This window comes from Fonsecaea multimorphosa (genome assembly GCF_000836435.1).
Source record: "Fonsecaea multimorphosa CBS 102226 unplaced genomic scaffold supercont1.14, whole genome shotgun sequence".
NCBI classification, from domain to species: Eukaryota; Fungi; Ascomycota; class Eurotiomycetes; order Chaetothyriales; family Herpotrichiellaceae; genus Fonsecaea; species Fonsecaea multimorphosa.
In genome coordinates, this window is record NW_015971648.1 from 73,826 (window position 1) to 92,040 (window position 18,215).

Genomic DNA, 18,215 nt, shown 5'->3' on the forward strand with positions numbered 1-18,215 from the left:
GTACGAAGGGAGTTGGAGGATCCAACAGCGTGCTAGAGGGCGACGGTTACGGACCCAAGAAGTATGCGATATGCATGAGCCAAGGCTGTATCATAAGCATGATCAAGTTGCACGGAGTGTTTGTCCTTGAAAAGACATCGAGCCGGCGGCTGTATGCTGCAAAAACAGAGTTTGTGATTCACGGCATGCACTGCCTTCGCAAAGCGCGTTCGACCGCACCCAACATTACCGGATTGACCTGTGAATCACTGCATATTGCCTCCATTCTTTCTAGATTTGCCCGCAACTGCTGGGTTGTTGTGCCTGTACCGTGTTCAACGAATACTCCCGCCAAGCTGACCGCCTGAACCATCAAGACCAAGATTACATGGTCATAGGTCAGGCCTAGTGGATGGACGAACAACGACTCGACAAGTGGACCGTCTGGCGTGATCTGCCGGTATTGTACCTTGTCTCCGTTGTGAGTCCTTGCTTGATATCCAAGGTCTGTGACACTTTCTGCTTCAAGAAGTTTCAGGACTTGGTCCAAGCCTTCCAGCGTCCAGTTCATCGCTGACTTTGAGAGCTCCAGAGTTGAGAATATACAATCTCCGTTATGCAGAATCTCTGTCCATTCCTTTATTGCACGAATGTCGTCGATGTACAGATTCTGTCTTTCTTCCGCAAACAAATCATTCTTCGACTTCATGATATTCTGCATCCTGGAACACAGCGAGATATCAAAGAAAGAAACGGGTCTAGTACGAGGAAAAGTATCGCTCGCAAGTTGCCCGATGCGCATTATGTTGACAATGGCGGCTTCAGCAACGTTCGAGGTCCGACCGGACTGGCGCGAAAGCTCAGACAACAGGCCTTCCCTCGCGGCGAGGGCGCTGCTGCCCAAATCGTCCATAGCACTCAGCTGATGTAACCGGATCTTGCGAGCCGCATGAATTGCTTCGAGCCGGATCTCTTCATCGTCGTCATTTAACAGATCATACAGGACCAAGAGGAGCTGAATCCTAACACTATGGGGGAGCTCCAGGGTACCAGGAGACTGTAGATGCTCAACATAGGTGGAAACCGCTGTCGCAGCACTCAATCTGGTAGGAAAATCCAAATAGTCGGCCGAAATATCCTGGATTGCATGGAGCCACCCTTCGGTTTGTTGTGCCAATGGAAAGAAATTATCATGTGCAGTTTGAATCCTTCCTAACAGTGTCGCTTGTAGTTTCAGGGCTGCATTCCTTGAATCCCGCGTTGTGTGCAGTTGGGATAGGTCCAGGCGGCAGAGAAGTGTCCGTAGAACATCAGTGGAAACATCTGTAATATGATCGAGGCATTGCGCCAGACATGTAAATATCTGCTCAAGGGTGGCTGGCGGGAGAAATGAGTGCTTGCTTTCGCCATCGATGAGACAGATAAGAAAGTTGAATAGAGTCCGTGGTGGGTTTTGACAATGCTTCTGACTCAAGACGTCCAAGACGAAGTCCAGACCATCGGCATTCTCGACGAGTCGACCGGCCAATTCCCGCAATTCTTTGCTTGCCTCGACGACATGCTGGTCCCTAATCAAAACGTGGTATGTCTTGCAGAGCAGCATTCTTTGAGATAAGTATGAAGAATGCGCGGAGTCAACCCGCTCAGCGGAGGGAAGGAGGCTTCGCAAGCGTTCCATCCCGGACATCCCACATGCCCACCTACTTTCAAGAACGCAGGAAGAGGCATCATTTAATAAATCCAACCAAGCAGCGTAAATGTATGGCGAGTGTGGCGACAAGTTCCCATCGGAGTGCTCCATCTGGTCGATGAGACACTCTATGATGGACTCCAGCTCCGTAGATGTAACGATGACTGTGGCTCGGCCCATCAGGTAGCGGCAGCAAACAAGAATGCCGTGGACTTGATTCTCGGGGCCTGACAAACCAATCTCTTGCAAGAGCTTCATGATCGCCTCCACCGGATTTCCGCAGAGCAGGCGGGTCCCCAGCAGCAGAGCCGCATGGTCTCTAACAGCCCACGTCGAGTGCGACAAGTGTTCCATGACACGCTTCGCGGCCTCATCTGCCTCGAACCCCTTGAAAATTGCATGCCCAAGAAGGTCGAGGCCAGCGAAAACGAGCTCTGTGTCACTGCCCTTACCGTTGGCAGTTTTATTGGTTTGGAATGCCGGCGCATCCAAGAGACGGAATGCAATTGTCGAAGGAGCATAATCTTTGTCCTTGTCGTTGGACCGATCCATTGACCTAACCGCCTCGCCTGTACTCGAAGAATCAAGCCGGTTGATACAGGCACGCAGAAGCATGAGCCCGCAGTTACGAATTGCCCAGACCTTGGACGACAGGCAAGTCGCAGCAAGTTCCATGATTCTCTCATGATGTTGTACCACAACAACTGCGAACTTGGAGTTCGTCATGATCTCTTTCAAACAGTTCAGCGCGTGGACTTGGGGCAGTTTCACATCTTCGGTCTGGAGGACATGAGCTCGATCTGTTGCTCCCTCGGCGATGAGCATAAGGTCGTCGATCGCGGAAGAAAAACTGTCTGAGTCGGCAGGGTTGAGGAGGGCTGCGATCATTGCTGGAAGACCAGCAGAACGCCGCGTAAGCCGACTTGCTTGCTCAGTGATTTGACTCAAGGCAACCTGTGACCATGAGTCTCTTTAGATCGGATACGATATCTGACGTCCCACTTACCTGATACCACTTGTGGATGAGACCACGGACTGCTAGTTCGGGGGATAGCCTGACTTTATCGCAACATTGATTGAAGGTCTGGGCAACTGTCGAGAAGGCTCCTCGATGTCGTAGTGAAATTAGTTGATCCACGCAAAGGTCGCCGACTGCAGAACAAAGCTCCCAGGAGTGCTCCGCAACGAAAACCAATGCTTGAAGAGCAAGGCTGGTTGTGTTAGTTACACTATCCGCCACTGGGAACCAAAACCCACCTTGAATCTCGAAGTGCCCTCCACGAATAAGCAAGAAGATCCTTTGGCCCTTCGTTGGTGATTTCGTCTTCAGCTTCGGAGGCGGTTTCCGGAGAATCAACGCAAAGTTGGTGTCGCACTTGTTCCCAGACGTTCTTACAGACGCTGATAATCGCTGGCCCAATGTATGTGATCTGTTCATCCCGGCGGCTTAGGTTTCGTAGTCGATAACTCGTGGCAAGTAAAAGTGCATGGATTGGAATAGCACAGCCAGGCCTCAGCTCGACGGCTCCTTGTCCAGTTGTTGACCCTTCCAGGAAACATATATCCTCCACCATTTCTGTCTGGTGCACGTCTCGCCGCGGCTTATTCAGCGCCGAACAGAAGCTCCTGAGAGCACAAAGACGACCCATACCGTCGGCGTGATCGGCGCGCAGCGTCCTGACACTCAGGGCCTCTACTCTTTTGAGGAGGCCGCGATCCATAGTGCTAGCAATCAAGCTTCCATTTGTAACGATGAGATTTTGGAGAATAGCTGCTGCGGTGCTCCGGACATCTTCGAAAGGATCAAGCACCAGACATATCAGAGCTTTCACGAGACTTTTGTCCCTTGTGAATATGTCATGATCCAAACCCAGATCAAGCAGATGTTGCAGAGAAAGTAATGCAAGAATGTGACGAGGGTAGGAGATTCCTGTATTCAATTCTTCCTTCAAAAATGCGTAGAAAGACTTCGTAAAAGAACTGTAGAAACCCAACAGCGCTTCGACATCATTCACAGAGTGTAGGAGTTGTGCTGACTTCTGGATCGTCAGAACACTGCTCTGGAGCCTTCGTAGCAGTCTCTTAGTGATGCTCAGTATCTCACCTCGCTCATGGGCGTCTGCATCATCATGTAGGTATTTCATGCTAGAAGCAATACATTCTAGTGTTTCTGGCATGACAATCGCGCTTGTGGCAGGCGACAACACCAGCAGTCCGTATGTAAGAGTGCGCACTTCATAATCGGCGCTCATCAACATTTGTTTACACCAGTAGAGGCCTTTTGTCTCATCACTGAGGGGAGGATCGAGTGGAGGAAATGCTGATGCAACAAGGTCCAATGTTTCTAAGGGATCGAGTAATGTTAGTCACTTGTGGAACATCTAGGATGGCCGAGCAAACATACCAGATTCCGTCAAGATCGATTTGGCCCGACCAGCTTTGAGTATAGCAATGAATAAAGCCATCCTTGACCCGCTCTCCTGACAGGATTTGGAATAGGGTTGCACGAAAGCCATGAACTTCTCTTTCCTGTCCAGAATGACCGGTAAGATGTACTCTGCAAATTCACCCAAGGCTCCGTGATTCCTCTCCAGATATAGCTTTATGGCACGCTCAACCAGAGCTTGCAAATTTGATGATGCTGTGGTTTTGGAAGTATTGCTGCAGAGCATGTAGCAAACCTTGAGAGCTGCGCTTCTTGTGTCTAGGTCAATCATTGTAAAGATCAATGCGAGTAGAAAGTGTGGGATATTTCTTTCCCCGACAGTAGAGACATCATTCAATCTCAGATTATGCTGAGACAGCCGCTGTGTCCATGAAAGGCGGTTTTCATCCACGCAATCCTGGACCATTTGATCAAGCTGCTCGAGGAGCGGCGTTCTCCTGTGGAAGCATGCCAACATAAGGCAAGCCTTCTTGGTCTCCGAGCGAGGCAAAGATAGCAAGACAGTCCTCACCAAGGGAATTGAGGCCTGCCGCAGAATGTCAGCGAGAACTTCTGGATCATTTTGCTGGTCAAGCAGATCACAAAGAGTCTCCATTATCTGATTTGCTGGTTTCATTTTGCTATCGTTGAAGGCCTTGTGGGCACATTGGTACGTTGTAAACCACACATCCCGGGAGAAGACGAATTCTTGAAGCTCGACAGCAGAACTTGCGGCAGCCCCACGTAGATAGACACACAGAGTATTGGACGCCGCAGTTATGTATTTGTCGGCCACTTTAGGGCTGGTTGCTGTGAGAACAAGCTTGTGCCATAGAGCCAGCATTTGGGAGACATCTTGGCTGCGACCAATATTGCCCAGGGATTCTCTGAGAGAGCCTCTCCCTAGCTCCGAAAGAAGTGAAATAGGAAGCGGGACTTCTGTACTTAGGGCGCGAGATATTGGATCCATCTTAGTGATGGCAGGCCTTGACACAGACTCCGAGTGGACGCAGTGTAGCAGATGTGTTGAACGTTGCGAATCTGCTCCATCATGACCGTATAGATTCTCTCTTGGAAAGGACGAAGACGACAGCCCGAACAGTCTTCATCGTCTATGCCTACTCGAAAATTGCAGGGACTTTTTGGGGGAGTAATAGTGAAAATAGTTGTATCCAACGCTATTCCGGATTTAGATTAGCTTAGGCTGTATCTTGAATGGTCCGCATTTCGAACATTTTCTTCCGGGCGACTTCGAGTTTCTGTCTGTCCTTCTGCCGCCTGCGCCAACCTGTGACTGCCATTGCGACCGCCTTTCATCCTTGTCCCTCGGGTGCTTTCTTTCTATCCGTGTCTTCTTCCATCTAGTTCAGCACAATATGTCTGTCTGGGACGCTTTCACGGGCAGGAAGTCCTCGAGGCAGCAACCGGAGGCCTCCACCCAGACCCAATCTGCTTCCTCTTCGCCCTCATCTTTTACGCCGACACATTTCGATCCCACTACTGCAACAGACGTCTCATCCTTTCTTGGAAGCGCCTCTTTACCCGATGCATCGAAACTTCATCCTCTGGCCGGCTTGAATCAACAGACACTCGACTACCTCACACTAGACGAGTCGCAACTCTCAGACCTCCCTGGCTCTAGGTCAATATTACCCTCGCGCGGCTGGTCTGATGACTTGTGCTACGGTACGGGAGTCGTGTACCTCACGGCTTTGACTACAGGAGGCATATGGGGTCTAATAGAAGGACTGAATCGAACACCGGCATCCGCACCTCCGAAGCTAAGGTTAAACAGTGTCTTGAACAGCATCACACGAAGAGGACCTTTTCTGGGTAACTCGGCCGGAGTGGTGGCGATGGTTTACAATGGAGTAAACTCAACGATAGGATATTATCGTGGCAAACATGATGCTACCAACAGCATCGTGGCCGGCGCGTTGAGCGGAGCGATTTTCAAGAGTACCAGAGGTGTGAAACCAATGTTGATCTCGGGTGGTATCGTGGGCTCCATTGCGGGAGCGTGGGCTGTAAGTAACAGCTCATCCAGCGCCACGCGACTCTCAGCTAACCCATGCCTTAGTTGACTCGCAAAATCATTTTCGAACCAGGCGAACCCGCGGAAGCGAAAGAACAAATTATTGCTCCCACACACGCAAGCATATAACCTGATGACCTTTGGAGAATACCCCGCTTGTATAAAATTGCCTCTCTCTACGGTGCATGTCTTCAGAGCAGTGCACAATCTCGACCGACCGATGTCTATTCTACGATCCTCACTCTTCGAATGTGGTAAAGCATAGCGGGAATGGTATGATACAAGGCGTTCCAGGAGGTGGGCTGTGTATGATAGATTTTGGCAAGACGTTGACCCGTGGAACCGAAAATCGCGGGTATGGAAGTCAATGGCGACTAATGGCCCAGGAGAGACAGATCTTTGGTTCGTCGACTGATGTCTTTGTATTTGTTGAGGAGAATTCAGCCACTAAAAATGTTAATATCTCCATAACACCGATTCCGTGCTGTTTGCTTTTTTATTGTACAAGTCATGAGCGGTGGTCATGCATCACAGCATTGTCTTCCGCCAGGCCTTTGCAGCCAGAGCCTCGATCGTCTTTGTGTCCAAGACACCTTTCGTGTCATCGTTGGCAATGGCTTCAACCACAGCGTCCGCAACCAGGTCCACCTTCAGCGGCTTCTCGACGGCTGCACCGAATATGCCAGTTAAGCTGCCGCCGACCATGCTGTTAAACGTACTCCCCACCATCCCGGATGCAGCTATGGGCAGGGTGAACTTCCGGCTGTTATCCCACAGAAACCCCGGTCTTACAAAGATGTTCCTCAGTTTTGTCATCTGGCTTCCTATCGTGTTCTCTGCTTCTCGCTTTGTGGTGATGTATCTTGAGGGAAGGATGGGCGCACCCGCCGCGGCGGATATGTAGACGAATGTGTGTGCACCAGCATTCTGAGCTTCTTGCGCCAGTGCGATGGCCGAGTCTCTGTTCATTAATTCGTAGGTGATCTGCCCGTCTTTTTCCCCCTTGTCCAAAACTTCGCCTGGCTTGCGGTCGAGTGGGTTCTTGGAGCTCCCGGCTTTGGTTGAACTGAATGCCCTAGACAGGCCCGAGACGATTGACTCTTTTCCAGACAGTACTCCCTTGTAGTCTGCTTCGAGTAGTATGCCCATCGTATGGACGACAGCATCGGCGTCCTTAAGGTGGGAGGTGTAGGTCGTGGGCTTGAGGATGTCCCCTTTTGCCCAGTTCACGGACTTGGACCAGGATGGAGGCTCTGGCGAGGAGGTGACTGAGGACCATGTCGGCTCGCCCGAGCGACTAAAGCAATGTAAGCCATATTGCATCCTCCTGTTTGGGACACAAAAATCAATACCTTATGGAGGTAACATCCCAACCTCTGCCAACAGCGGATTTGCAGATGCGCGAGCCCAAAAACCCATTGCCTCCTGCAACGACCAACTTCTTCTTGCCAGCCTGTGCCATTACTGAGCTGAGGAACGGTGTACCAACTTGATACCCTCAATGCTCTCGTCACCACTAGACAACCCCCTCGTTCACATCACCAAAAAGTCCTCTGAGCAACTTTTTGGGAGATTCAAATGCGTCATTGACGAAGACGGCCACAAAGGGAAGGTGCGGCGAGAATCAGGCTCTGGTGCCAACGGGCAGATTTCCAAATTTCTCCAGGAAACCAACGACTTGTTGCCTTTCGGAGAGTTGATACACGCTGATCAATTTACCACTGCCAATATGCCTCCTTCGAAGCGGCGCAAGCTCAGCCCGGAGCCTGAGGAAACACAGGGCGGTGCGGGGGAGACTCTAGGAACACCTCAGACGACACAAGAGTTGGATCGAGATGGGATTCGAGCAGCAACACCCCCCGGCGGGAATCAGTCAGATAACGATAAAGAAGACTCGACTTCCGAGCGCAAAGAGACAGCTACCGACAATGCCTCCACTGCCGCCACCATCCCAAACACCATAAATGCAGACCGACTCGCCCGATTTGCGGCACTGAAATCGCGCGCCACTCAGTCCGCAAAGTCCAATCTCGCCGAGGCCAAAGCGGAAGCCAACCGCGCAGCCATGGACCCAGCGCTGCTCGCCAACCTCAATAGACGCTCCGCAATCGCGCAGCACAACCTCCTCAAAGCAGACACCGAAGAAGACGAGGGCAAGGGGGCTTTCGAGCGTAAGCGAGCTTGGGACTACACCATCGAAGAAAGTGAGAGATGGGACGAGAGGCAGGAACGGAAAAAGGCCGCGAGGGACAACAATGCGTTTTCGGATTGGAGCGACGAGGCTGCCAGGATGTACGATCGCCAGATTCGTGAGTTGGAGAAGAACTCTCTCAAAGACGGCGGTCGCAACCGCGAAGATTACGAACGACAGAAAGCGGAAATCATCGAAAACGCCGCACGCACGGGAGGGTTGGAGATTGTGGAAATGGACAACGGCGAACTCGTCGCCATCGACAAAGACGGCCGGTTCTACGCGGACCACGACAGTCTGGGCTTCGTGGAACAGAAGCCCAAACGGGAGAATGTGGATCGCCTCGTGAACGACCTGAAGAAGGCAGAGGAGGCGCGGTTCAAAAAGAGAAGAGAAAGAGGGCGGGACGTGGACGAAGGGGATGTCACGTATATCAACGACAAGAACAAGCAGTTTAACCAAAAGCTGGCGAGGTTCTACGACCGGTATACGAGGGATATCAGGGAGAGTTTCGAGCGAGGCACCGCCATGTAACACCGTGGACGAAGCAGACTTGTTTTGTGTACGGGGAGGAAAGATGTGCTTCCCGAATAAATTGACTTTGGTCTGTCTCTAATTACCAGGGGCGTGGCCGTGGTTATCCATTTCCATGGCACGGGAAAGAGTCCAAGAGAAGCGACCACCGAGTTGTATTTCTTGAGCTTGATCCATTTTACCGCCCTACTTTTGAATTCCTAAGAGGATGTAAGGACATTCTCTGCTGCCCTGCATCAACCTACGTATTATGGTACGCCACTGCGATACCAGGTAGGTAAGTGACGTCCCCGGTGAAGAGGTTCACATCCGTCCCTATACTCCGCACCTACGAGTAGCAGATACCTACCTAGGTATCTATGTAATATGTAGCAACTCACTCATACTGTATGAGTACAAGTGGATCGTTTCGCGAGTTGAGGGTATTTTACAACGGCCCTGGTGCATTGCATGCATGGGACACACACACCCGAGTACTCGGTACCTAAATGTACATTTCGAAAGCGGAGTTGCACGCCCACCACGCCCTTTTACAACTTTTTCGAAGAACTCGATCGCCTGTTAATTAAGACTTCCCTATTTCGATGGATTCATCCCGACGCCACACATCATCACTTATCACCATCAACATCACCATCGTTAGTTCCCCCGGAAGTCAGGCCAGTTTGAAAAGGCCCAACAAGGCAAGAAAGGGCGGATTGACTCTCGCCCGTCTCGGTTTGAAAAGTTGATCAGTCAACGGAACAGAAGCGAGCGGTTTTTGAGGGGTCTGCTTTGGATGCTAACGACTACAACGCTTTGCACGGATACGAATACGAGCGAGAGGAAGCAAGCGGGTATCATTCAGCAAGAGGCTCGTCCTCTCTATCCTCGTCTTCCTACAAAAGTCGTGTCGTCTGGCTACCTCTCATTGATGCCGTAGCAGATCAAGAGTAGCCAGAACTTCTATCACATCATGCCTCAACCCGGCGCCACCAATATCCTCGTCATCGGCGCCGGCATAACCGGCCTGAGCACGGCAACTCTACTCCAAAGGCACTTCCCGACTGCCAAAATCACCATCGTCGCCGCCGAAACGCCCACTACACCGTCCCCGTCGGTGGACTATGCCTCCAGGTGGGCTGGCGCACACTACCGGCCAATCCATCCACTTTCCACGAAACAACTCAGAAAGGAATTCAGAATGGGGGTTCGGACGAGGGAGGTTATGGCAGGTATCGCCCGAGACTTTCCAGATTCGGGAGTAGAAGTCATGCCTGGGGTCGAGTATCTTGAAGATCCGCCTCGGGAGATTTTGGAGCTCAAGACCGGGGACGAATACGCGGGTCCAAATGATGACTTCCGTGTCCTGCCGCAGGATGAGTTGCCGCACGGGGCGAAATGGGGATGTGAATACCGAAGCTACTGCGTCAATATCTCGAGATACTGTCGCTGGTTGATGGACCGATTCCTGGCAAACGGTGGACGAATTCTTCAACATCGTCTGTCCAACGCAGCCGAAGCATTCAGCTTTGCGGAGCGCAATCGATTCGGCACAATTTCAGTGGTGGTGAATTGTTCTGGGAGAAATTTCGATCGTGATCCCAAAATGAAGATCATACGCGGTCAGACAGTTCTCGTCAGGCAACAATACTCCAAGACAATTACTCGGCAGAACGCTGATGGAAGTTGGACATTTTTAGTCCCACGACCTCGAGGTGGCGGCACCATCGTGGGCGGAACGAAGGAGGTTGATGATTGGCATGACACCCCTCGCCCGGAGACAAGGCTAGAATTGCTTCGAAAGTCTGTTGAGATGTTTCCCTACTTCGTCGACTCGGTAGAGAAATTTGAGGTCGTGCAGGATAATGTCGGTCGAAGGCCGTGGCGGGAGGGTGGCTATCGGATCGAAATCGAGTCCTTTGGACCCGGCAGAACCGTTGTCCACGGGTATGGTGCCGGCGGCAGAGGCTATGAGCTAAGTTGGGGCGCAGCTGAGAGAATCCTTGAGTTGGTCAAGGAGTCTGTTGGTGCGGCTGCCCGATTATGATGATCTTTCACTTCTTCTTCACGGGCTTTCCTTCGGTTTTTTCCAACTCTTGCAGTCTCGCTTCTTCCTTTGTGAGTTTTGTTTTTTCTTCCGCAATGAGTTTCTGGACTTGCTTGACTGCTTCTCCCAGACGATCCAACTCCTTACTTTCCTCTTCTTTGCTGAATTTGTTGCCAGGAGAACTTTTCATGGGTATCTCGGCGGTGGGCGGAGCCTTAATGGTTCCCTTTCCTCCCTTTCCAGCCTTTGATTTAGACGCTTGAGCACCTCCCGTAAGGATGTCGTAAAAAGCCTCCACAGGTTCATTGAAAAGCACCTCTTCGTAGCAGACGCTGCTAATCATGGACCTGTCCTTCTTCTGCTGTTCGATGTCCCCATAGTATGGATGTAACTTCAGTCCGTGCCAGATCTGTTGTGGTTTCTCTGTGCTCTCGGGTACAAAGTAGAACTTGATGGCAATCTCGAATTCACCCCAGCCCGTCTCTTCCACCTCGAACGGAGGACTCTCGATCATGCGCACGCTGTTAGGGTACGTGTCGTGGAGTTTGAATTGGACTTTTCGCAGCCAATATGATATGTCTTCATTGTTGATTCCCCGAACAAAGACTCTCCATTTGTGTGTATGATCGGGTGGGGCGTCCTTTGGGCGGTTTTCTGGGTCGAACGGAATGGCTTCGGTGCCGTAGATGAAGGGCCGATAGATTTGAACCCCGCGCACGCGCTTGGTTCCGGCGGGAGCAGGCATTCTGAGTGTGGCCAAGAGGCTCTCCAAGAGGGTTGGAGAGGTAGACCAAATGTGAGCCTGGCAGATCGGACGCTGAAGTCTACTCTTCTCCCTTCCAGCACTGAGCGGAGAAAGGGAAAGTGAAAGTTGGAATGAGGCTCAGTGCGGAGTGGAAAGCCGCATGTGGTTTCCGCCAGTAGTAGGGCTTGGCAACGGAGCGGCACGCGTCCAGAGATCCCCTAGCGACTTCATCTCTGCACTTCACGCATTAGTCTAACGTCTAGATGACTTTAGCAGCTCGAAGTCACAGAAACATCCATAGCTGGAGTGGACGGAGGAGTAGTTGATGGACGATACGCTCTGGAGACATTCTGCGACATGTACGCGGGGCCATGGAGGATTGTGCTGAGGCATAAACTGCATCCGTCGGCCCTTCGTTCTCAGCTCATACACCGCTCTTGGTCCTGCACTCCTCGACAAGCTGCGAAAAGAGACCGGCTTCCGACATACGCGAAACCGGCTACACCAAAGACTCCGGGTGCAGCACTCGGGCCCGTGACTAAATCGAAGAAGAGTTTGATAAACGATGGCCCCTACTACATCTCGCCCGACCTTGCCAGGACCTTGCACGATCTGGGCTTCTTTTCAATCCCGGATGTCGTGAAGGTGCTAAGGCGTCTGTGCCAGGAGCTGAAAAAACTTCCTCCTGCGAATGCCATAGTATCTGCAACCACACAGCAGAGTATGTAGGTATCCTCATCACGAGTACGTTGCCGTCTGCTAACACCTTTGCGCTAAGGGTTTATTCAGGTATCGGAGGAAGCTCTGGGCTCTGCTGAGGTTGCTCTGATGCGAGATCCACAGATTCTACGCACGGCGTTCCATTCATTGGGCCAGAATGCATTCCTGATGCAAAATCGCAGAGGCGGTGAAGGCTGTGATGCCTTACGAATGGCATTCCTTGCAGGGAAAACCGACGCGGGTGTGGACGCTGCTGCAGCTGAGATCGCTGTGGGTGCGTCAGTAGGTCAGCAAGAGCCTCGTCTTTCCCCGCGAATCTTCGACTTTATCAAAGCGAAAGCATTCCAAAGGAGTGATTGGTCAGCAATAATACTGTACTTGGATGAAATGTCGAGGAAGATCGGCACCGAAGCAAGCGCACGAGAAAATTATGAGGTCGCCAAAGATTTGGTCGACATGGTTGAACCCAGCAAGCATCTCAGTCGTCAGAATTCGTCTCTCTTAAAGCATTACAAATCGCCATGGAGGATTCTTCATGATGCAGCGCAGTCCTATTTATCTTACCTTGGTGAAGGTGCAGTCTACAATCAGGTCCGGTCGGACCTTGAAAATGCTCTCCGAGATGGACTTTTCAAGTACTCCGATCTTTCAGCCGTCCCTCTCGCGTTGCAACAGCCAGGTGTGCTCGAAAAGCATTCAAAGGAATGGATTGAGCTTGCCACGCAATCTGCCAGGGCCGGCGATCCAGACTCTTCCATGCAACTGGCATTCTACTACCTCCGTAAAGACGGATGGCGTCCTGCGGAGCCGAATAAGAAACCTCAAGATTGGACGGGCGTAGAGTGGCTCGCTGTCAGCGCTGCTCTGTCGGCTCCCAATACGGGGACCATGGCAGCAAAATACCTTGGACTAGCCCACCTTTTGCGTGAACACGGGTATGCGGACGAGGGCAATTCCTGGATTGACTTTGCAAAGGAGAGCATGGGCGAGGCGGGACTAGACCCGGAAAACACGTGGCACAACTATTTGAGCGAATTTCAGCAGGCTTGGAGCGACACGGACGAGTCGTTGAAGAAACATGAGAAATCCAGTGAGGAGTTCCTCGGGCAATTGGAGCGAGCCTAAGTGTCAGCAAATGTGGTCAAGATGTGCCGGATCTTGAGGTGCCGGTCGATAACGGGGAGGAGACTTCCTGTTTGACAAGGTCTATGTGTCTTGCTGGCGGCAGATTTCTTCCACCACAGCCTCGCGCAGCCGACAGGGTCCGTTCGCGACAATTCTGCACCAAATGGTTGGGATCAAACGCAGAGTTTGTGCTTGCTTTGTCCAAGCCTACAAATCCATCTCGACCTCCCAGTAGCAGGTGTGAGCGACAGAACCAGCGTCCAATGTGGATCCGCGACTGAAGAAAAGGAAACGTCCTTATTCTGGAAGATGTGACTAGTCTCAGTGTCAGCACCACCGCGCCTTCAATGGTGAGGTTGAGGTTGAGGTTGTTGCAAGCAGCCTTCGGACAGACAACTGGGGGAGAAGAAGACAGTGATGGTGATGTTCAGAGCCAACTCAACTTCCATAAAGGCCTGTATCTGTATCTGTAATCATATTAGACTCAGCTTGGGGGCTCGGCCCGTACATAATCCCAAAAGCTTGCTGTTCCCGTTGTCATTGCGATGGTTGTGTGCGTAGCCATATAAAATCCCCACCAGAAGTCTCTTGCCAAAAAAGAACGAAAAAGGGACCACCGTTAAGCATCATCACTCGTCAGAAGAAAATAGTCGCTCGCCTTGCTTGGGCATCTACCACCTACAGACATCATCATCCACCATCATCGTCGTCCTCGCCATTCCCTCAATCTCACCTCCGTCCGGTACATGAAGTACCTAGGTACCGAGCACGTACTCGTACCAACAACAACAAGCCTCCTCTCACCCCTCCCTCCTTCTCTCCTCCATCTCCCACACTCCGGTTCAAACGCAACAATTACATACCCAATGCCAGTACCATACGGATCTTTTCAAACCTTGCTCCGTCCCGTTCTTTTCCGCCCCTTATTCACCAATGAATCCGTGCTCCTGGACCGGTCATATTTTTCGGGGCCCTCTCTCTCTCTCCTCGGCTCCCCTCTTTCGTGCTACCCGAGGAAGAAAAAAAGGTCATGTAAGCGTAAAAAAAAAGAAGAAGAACAATACCTATATCGTTATGGTTCAAGGCGCGCATGGAGAACACGGATCACGTAGGGTGGACAAGGAGGTGACGTTTGAGAGCATCAAGGAGCATTCTAGAGTTCTAGACCCCCAGCAACCCCAACCCGGGATGGCCCGACAAAACCCCCTCCCCATCGGGATAAAGAGAGAGGGCAATTGGAGAAATGCATTACAGTAATAGAATTCTAGACCACACCTGCAAGCCACAAAGCAAAAAAAAAAGAACGGGAAAACAAAAGCATGCCAGCCTGGTGTGAGCCCGAGAGTGCCGCCCCCAACTACTACTTAGCCCAACGTGTCATTAACCCTAGGGATGCATTTAATACTACCCCGATATCTCTGCCCGCTTTACGAAAGTGCTTGCCAGGTTGCTACTTCGGTTAAAATGGAGGAAAACGACGATTTAGCTAACCAGTACGAGGGCAAACAGAATGAGTCGGGGCTAAAGTAATACCCCTCCGCTCCCCTGGGACATGGGACAAAAGGACAAAGGGAGGGAGGGAGGGAGGAGGGTTGCCTCTAGATCCATTTACTACAGTATGGAGTTCTACTCGTGTGTTTGGCTACGGCAAACCCACCGTGGTGTCGTTACGAGTACGAGGTATACCTAGGGTAATATGAACTCGGTAACTCGTCTGCATACGGATAAGAACTGCGTGAAAAGTCCCATAAAAAAGGGAAGCCAAGGTTTGGGTTCTAGATTCTCTCGCCTCCCCGGCGCGGGTTGGTACCTTTTTACCTTTAGCCCTATCAAGCTTTTTCTCCTGTACGGAACTACTACTACTAGGTACATATTGCGTATTACCTTCGCGTGCCTTTGAGCAGGTAAGGTAGGTACATCGAGTATTATTTAATGGATGCAACCCTCATATCAAGCGTGGCATGACCCAAGACATAAAGTCCATACATACATACATACATCCATCCATTCATCCCATCCGGAAATGCACATTCCACCTCGCCCATCATTCGCCCAGATGAATTTTCGGAATCCATATTCCTGCGTAAGTGCGCAACTGATGGGTATGGCTTGTCAAAATCGCCCCTTGAAGCTTTTTCGCTTTTTGACGTACAGACCGCCCTTTACCGTAGCACCCACCACCACCACCACCACAACACCAGCACTCACATCCAGTCCAAACAAAATGTGTCTTTGGTAGAACAAACCAGAAAAACCCGGCAGTCTGGATAACTTTTTCTGACGGCTTGCCGACGTTGGGACTCTGTCTTCCTTTCCACTTTCCCAACGGTGGTGCCGATTTCCCGGTTCCCCCCTGGTGCACCCCTACATACCGAGCACCTTACTCGTACACGCTCTCCTCGGTACCGAGTACACGTTTGCTGGGATGGCGGCATTTCCACCAGTTCTCATATCTCCAGCTCGTGGCTTCTGGCTTCTCATTCGTCCTTTGATTATGCCAAAACGATGCGGCACTCCAGAAAGTGCGAGCCCTGCATCTTAGCTGCTTCCTGCATGCTTGACACATTAACCTTGCTCCCCATCTCGTTCGTCTCTACGTCTCCTCGTTCCGTGTCGCTCTCAAATGCAGTCTGAACTTCCTCGGAAAATTCCAATTGTACTTTTATCGGTTACTTTCGGGGCCCTGGTTGCCCGTATCTCATTAGCTAGAAACCTAAAGACAGAGATAAAGTAAGTCATGTATTGAAACCACCAGTATTCGTCCCATCATGGACCAGCACGGGCCGAGAACGGCTCCCCCGTGCAACGGCTTCCTCACGCCTTCACAATAAGGTTGATCGCTTCATTGCATCCACGGGTAGCGCGAATTCCCTTGGTCATTCGTTGTCGTAGTCTCCCGAATCCTCGTCGTCAGAATAGTCATCCCAGTTTAGTCTCCTCCGTCTTTGGCCCTCTCTGATCCCTTTCTTCAATTTGAGCGGGAATCCTGCACCTCGGTCAAGGAGTCCTTTCACCAAGTTGGTGCTAGCCTGGACCTGGTCGAAATCCTTTGCGTTGACGGCTCGGAAGACTTGACTAGTGACAACGTGATGAGCAGGCACCGTAGCACCGACTTTGAGCAAGGGAGGCTCCATCTTCATCAGTGTAAACTGCAACCGGTACTCCCCCGCTCTACGAACGGAGAGGTCGGCAAAGATGAAGAACGAGCCGGGGATGTTCTGCGGAGCTCTTGGTAGTCTCCCCCCATGGGCGGCACTGGGCAGAAACCTAGACGTAGGACTAGGCGGTGCCGACACCGGATCTCTTGTTCTGGGATGCGTGGGCATGGTGGGGGGATCCGGGTCATCAGAAGTATGAGTAGGACTCGCCACAGTGGTGCCCAAGAGCAGACGTTGCACTTCTTTTTGCCCGTCATCTGTGTAGTAGGACTGCGTGCTCACATCCGAGTTGACAGCTACTGCGCCCACCAAGCGGCAGTGCACAACCCAGAAGGGGCATTTGAGCTCTGCTACATCGGCCTCGTTGTCAGGATCAAAGTCGTCCATCAACAACTGCACGACCGGGGGTGGATCAACGGCTCTGGGCAAACTGGTCAGCCATGAACAAACTCCAGAGATCCGGGGACTTACCTTCGATCCTTCCCATCCGGCCCAGCGCGTGCAGCTCTGGGCTGCTGTCTTATGTGCAGGTGACACCGCTTGGCAGTCTCGAAAGAAGGCGAGATGGAGTTGTGGGCATCCGGGGCAGCGTACACTACCACCGGTGACTCCGTGGCTGGAGCAGTGGAGGGAGTAGCAGCGTCAGGCAAAGTTTCAGATACTGGACTGGAAGCCCTCCGCTCAGCTTGGGCCATTGGTTCGTTGAGTTCACTGAATGAGACTTGGAAAGGTGAAGGGTCGTATGACAGCCTAGGGCCACAATTAGTCAAGGAGACTCATCAGAGTTTCGCCATTACCTTCTGTCACTGAAAGTAGTCCCTGGACTGTGGATCGGAGCACTATATCGGGAGGGTTGTGACGAAGGTGAAAAAGCAGAGTCGTTGTCAGAACCATGCCCTGTCACAGGACGAGCGTGAGGTGCAACGAATACAGGAGGAAATGGTGAAGGCGGCCAATGACTGGGACTTTGGGATTGAACAGCAGGAGCCGAGATATATGAAGGACGGTGTTGACCGTCAAGACTTCGCGGACCTGGTATTTGAGGTGGATAGGCGTACATAGCCTCTGATGCAAATGTATCCGTAGTCAATGAGAACGAAGGGGGATGCTCTGAGCCACTGAGCACACAGGTCGAAGACGACGAACCGTGTGACGCTGGATTCATGATAGCTGGAGAGGACACTGCGTGGACTTTGACGGTAATGGCGCTGATTTATGTTGCTCCCTTAAATCCCAGAGGGCAGCAGATGGCACTCGGTCAACCTCAATGGAGTTCTGAACCGAAAATCTTGTCGAGCAGCACCCCCTTGGCATCGCGGATGGCATTTAGCGAGGGCTCAGCTGGCGCAATTCGAGACCGGGGGGACCGTGCGCCACCGACATTACATCCTGGCCAGTGATGTCGCTAGAGGATGGGGCATAGCAGGAACACTCGACAGATAGCCGTGGGCACCGTGGGGAAGAGAGGGGGTGGGAAAGAGAGCGAGCGAGCGAGCACCGAGATTCGGAAAGGAGGGAAAAGGATGGAAAAATGGAACGACACGACAGGGCCAGCTAAGGGTCGGACTTTGCGGATTCTGGGAC

General features: G+C 51.8%; 8 protein-coding genes across 8 annotated transcripts; 4 read left to right on the forward strand and 4 right to left on the reverse strand.

Annotated features, from left to right (window-relative positions):
• Nucleotides 1-178: 178 nt before the first annotated feature.
• Nucleotides 179-5,064, reverse strand: Z520_07055 (uncharacterized protein; the record flags this gene model as incomplete). The annotated part of the gene is made up of 4 exons (XM_016777554.1): nt 179-2,623; nt 2,676-2,880; nt 2,927-4,013; nt 4,074-5,064. 4 exons carry the CDS (start codon nt 5,062-5,064, stop codon nt 179-181), a joined length of 4,728 nt encoding a protein of 1,575 aa, XP_016631064.1.
• Nucleotides 5,065-5,470: 406 nt separating this feature from the next.
• Z520_07056 (uncharacterized protein) lies at nt 5,471-6,258 on the forward strand (the record flags this gene model as incomplete). The annotated part of the gene is made up of 2 exons (XM_016777555.1): nt 5,471-6,121; nt 6,175-6,258. 2 exons carry the CDS (start codon nt 5,471-5,473, stop codon nt 6,256-6,258), a joined length of 735 nt encoding a protein of 244 aa, XP_016631065.1.
• A 399-nt stretch (nt 6,259-6,657) lies between these two features.
• Nucleotides 6,658-7,591, reverse strand: Z520_07057 (uncharacterized protein; the record flags this gene model as incomplete). The annotated part of the gene is made up of 2 exons (XM_016777556.1): nt 6,658-7,426; nt 7,482-7,591. The coding sequence occupies 2 exons, from the start codon at nt 7,589-7,591 to the stop codon at nt 6,658-6,660; spliced, it is 879 nt and encodes a 292-aa protein (XP_016631066.1).
• Nucleotides 7,592-7,858: 267 nt separating this feature from the next.
• Z520_07058 (uncharacterized protein) lies at nt 7,859-8,854 on the forward strand (the record flags this gene model as incomplete). Its single annotated transcript, XM_016777557.1, has 1 exon — nt 7,859-8,854. The coding sequence occupies one exon, from the start codon at nt 7,859-7,861 to the stop codon at nt 8,852-8,854; it is 996 nt and encodes a 331-aa protein (XP_016631067.1).
• Nucleotides 8,855-9,809: 955 nt separating this feature from the next.
• Nucleotides 9,810-10,883, forward strand: Z520_07059 (uncharacterized protein; the record flags this gene model as incomplete). Its single annotated transcript, XM_016777558.1, has 1 exon — nt 9,810-10,883. One exon carries the CDS (start codon nt 9,810-9,812, stop codon nt 10,881-10,883), a length of 1,074 nt encoding a protein of 357 aa, XP_016631068.1.
• Nucleotides 10,884-10,890: 7 nt separating this feature from the next.
• Nucleotides 10,891-11,628, reverse strand: Z520_07060 (uncharacterized protein; the record flags this gene model as incomplete). Its single annotated transcript, XM_016777559.1, has 1 exon — nt 10,891-11,628. The coding sequence occupies one exon, from the start codon at nt 11,626-11,628 to the stop codon at nt 10,891-10,893; it is 738 nt and encodes a 245-aa protein (XP_016631069.1).
• Nucleotides 11,629-11,985: 357 nt separating this feature from the next.
• Z520_07061 (uncharacterized protein) lies at nt 11,986-13,473 on the forward strand (the record flags this gene model as incomplete). Its single annotated transcript, XM_016777560.1, has 2 exons — nt 11,986-12,349; nt 12,407-13,473. 2 exons carry the CDS (start codon nt 11,986-11,988, stop codon nt 13,471-13,473), a joined length of 1,431 nt encoding a protein of 476 aa, XP_016631070.1.
• A 2,876-nt stretch (nt 13,474-16,349) lies between these two features.
• On the reverse strand, nt 16,350-17,326 carry Z520_07062 (uncharacterized protein; the record flags this gene model as incomplete). The annotated part of the gene is made up of 2 exons (XM_016777561.1): nt 16,350-17,052; nt 17,103-17,326. The coding sequence occupies 2 exons, from the start codon at nt 17,324-17,326 to the stop codon at nt 16,350-16,352; spliced, it is 927 nt and encodes a 308-aa protein (XP_016631071.1).
• Nucleotides 17,327-18,215: the final 889 nt, after the last annotated feature.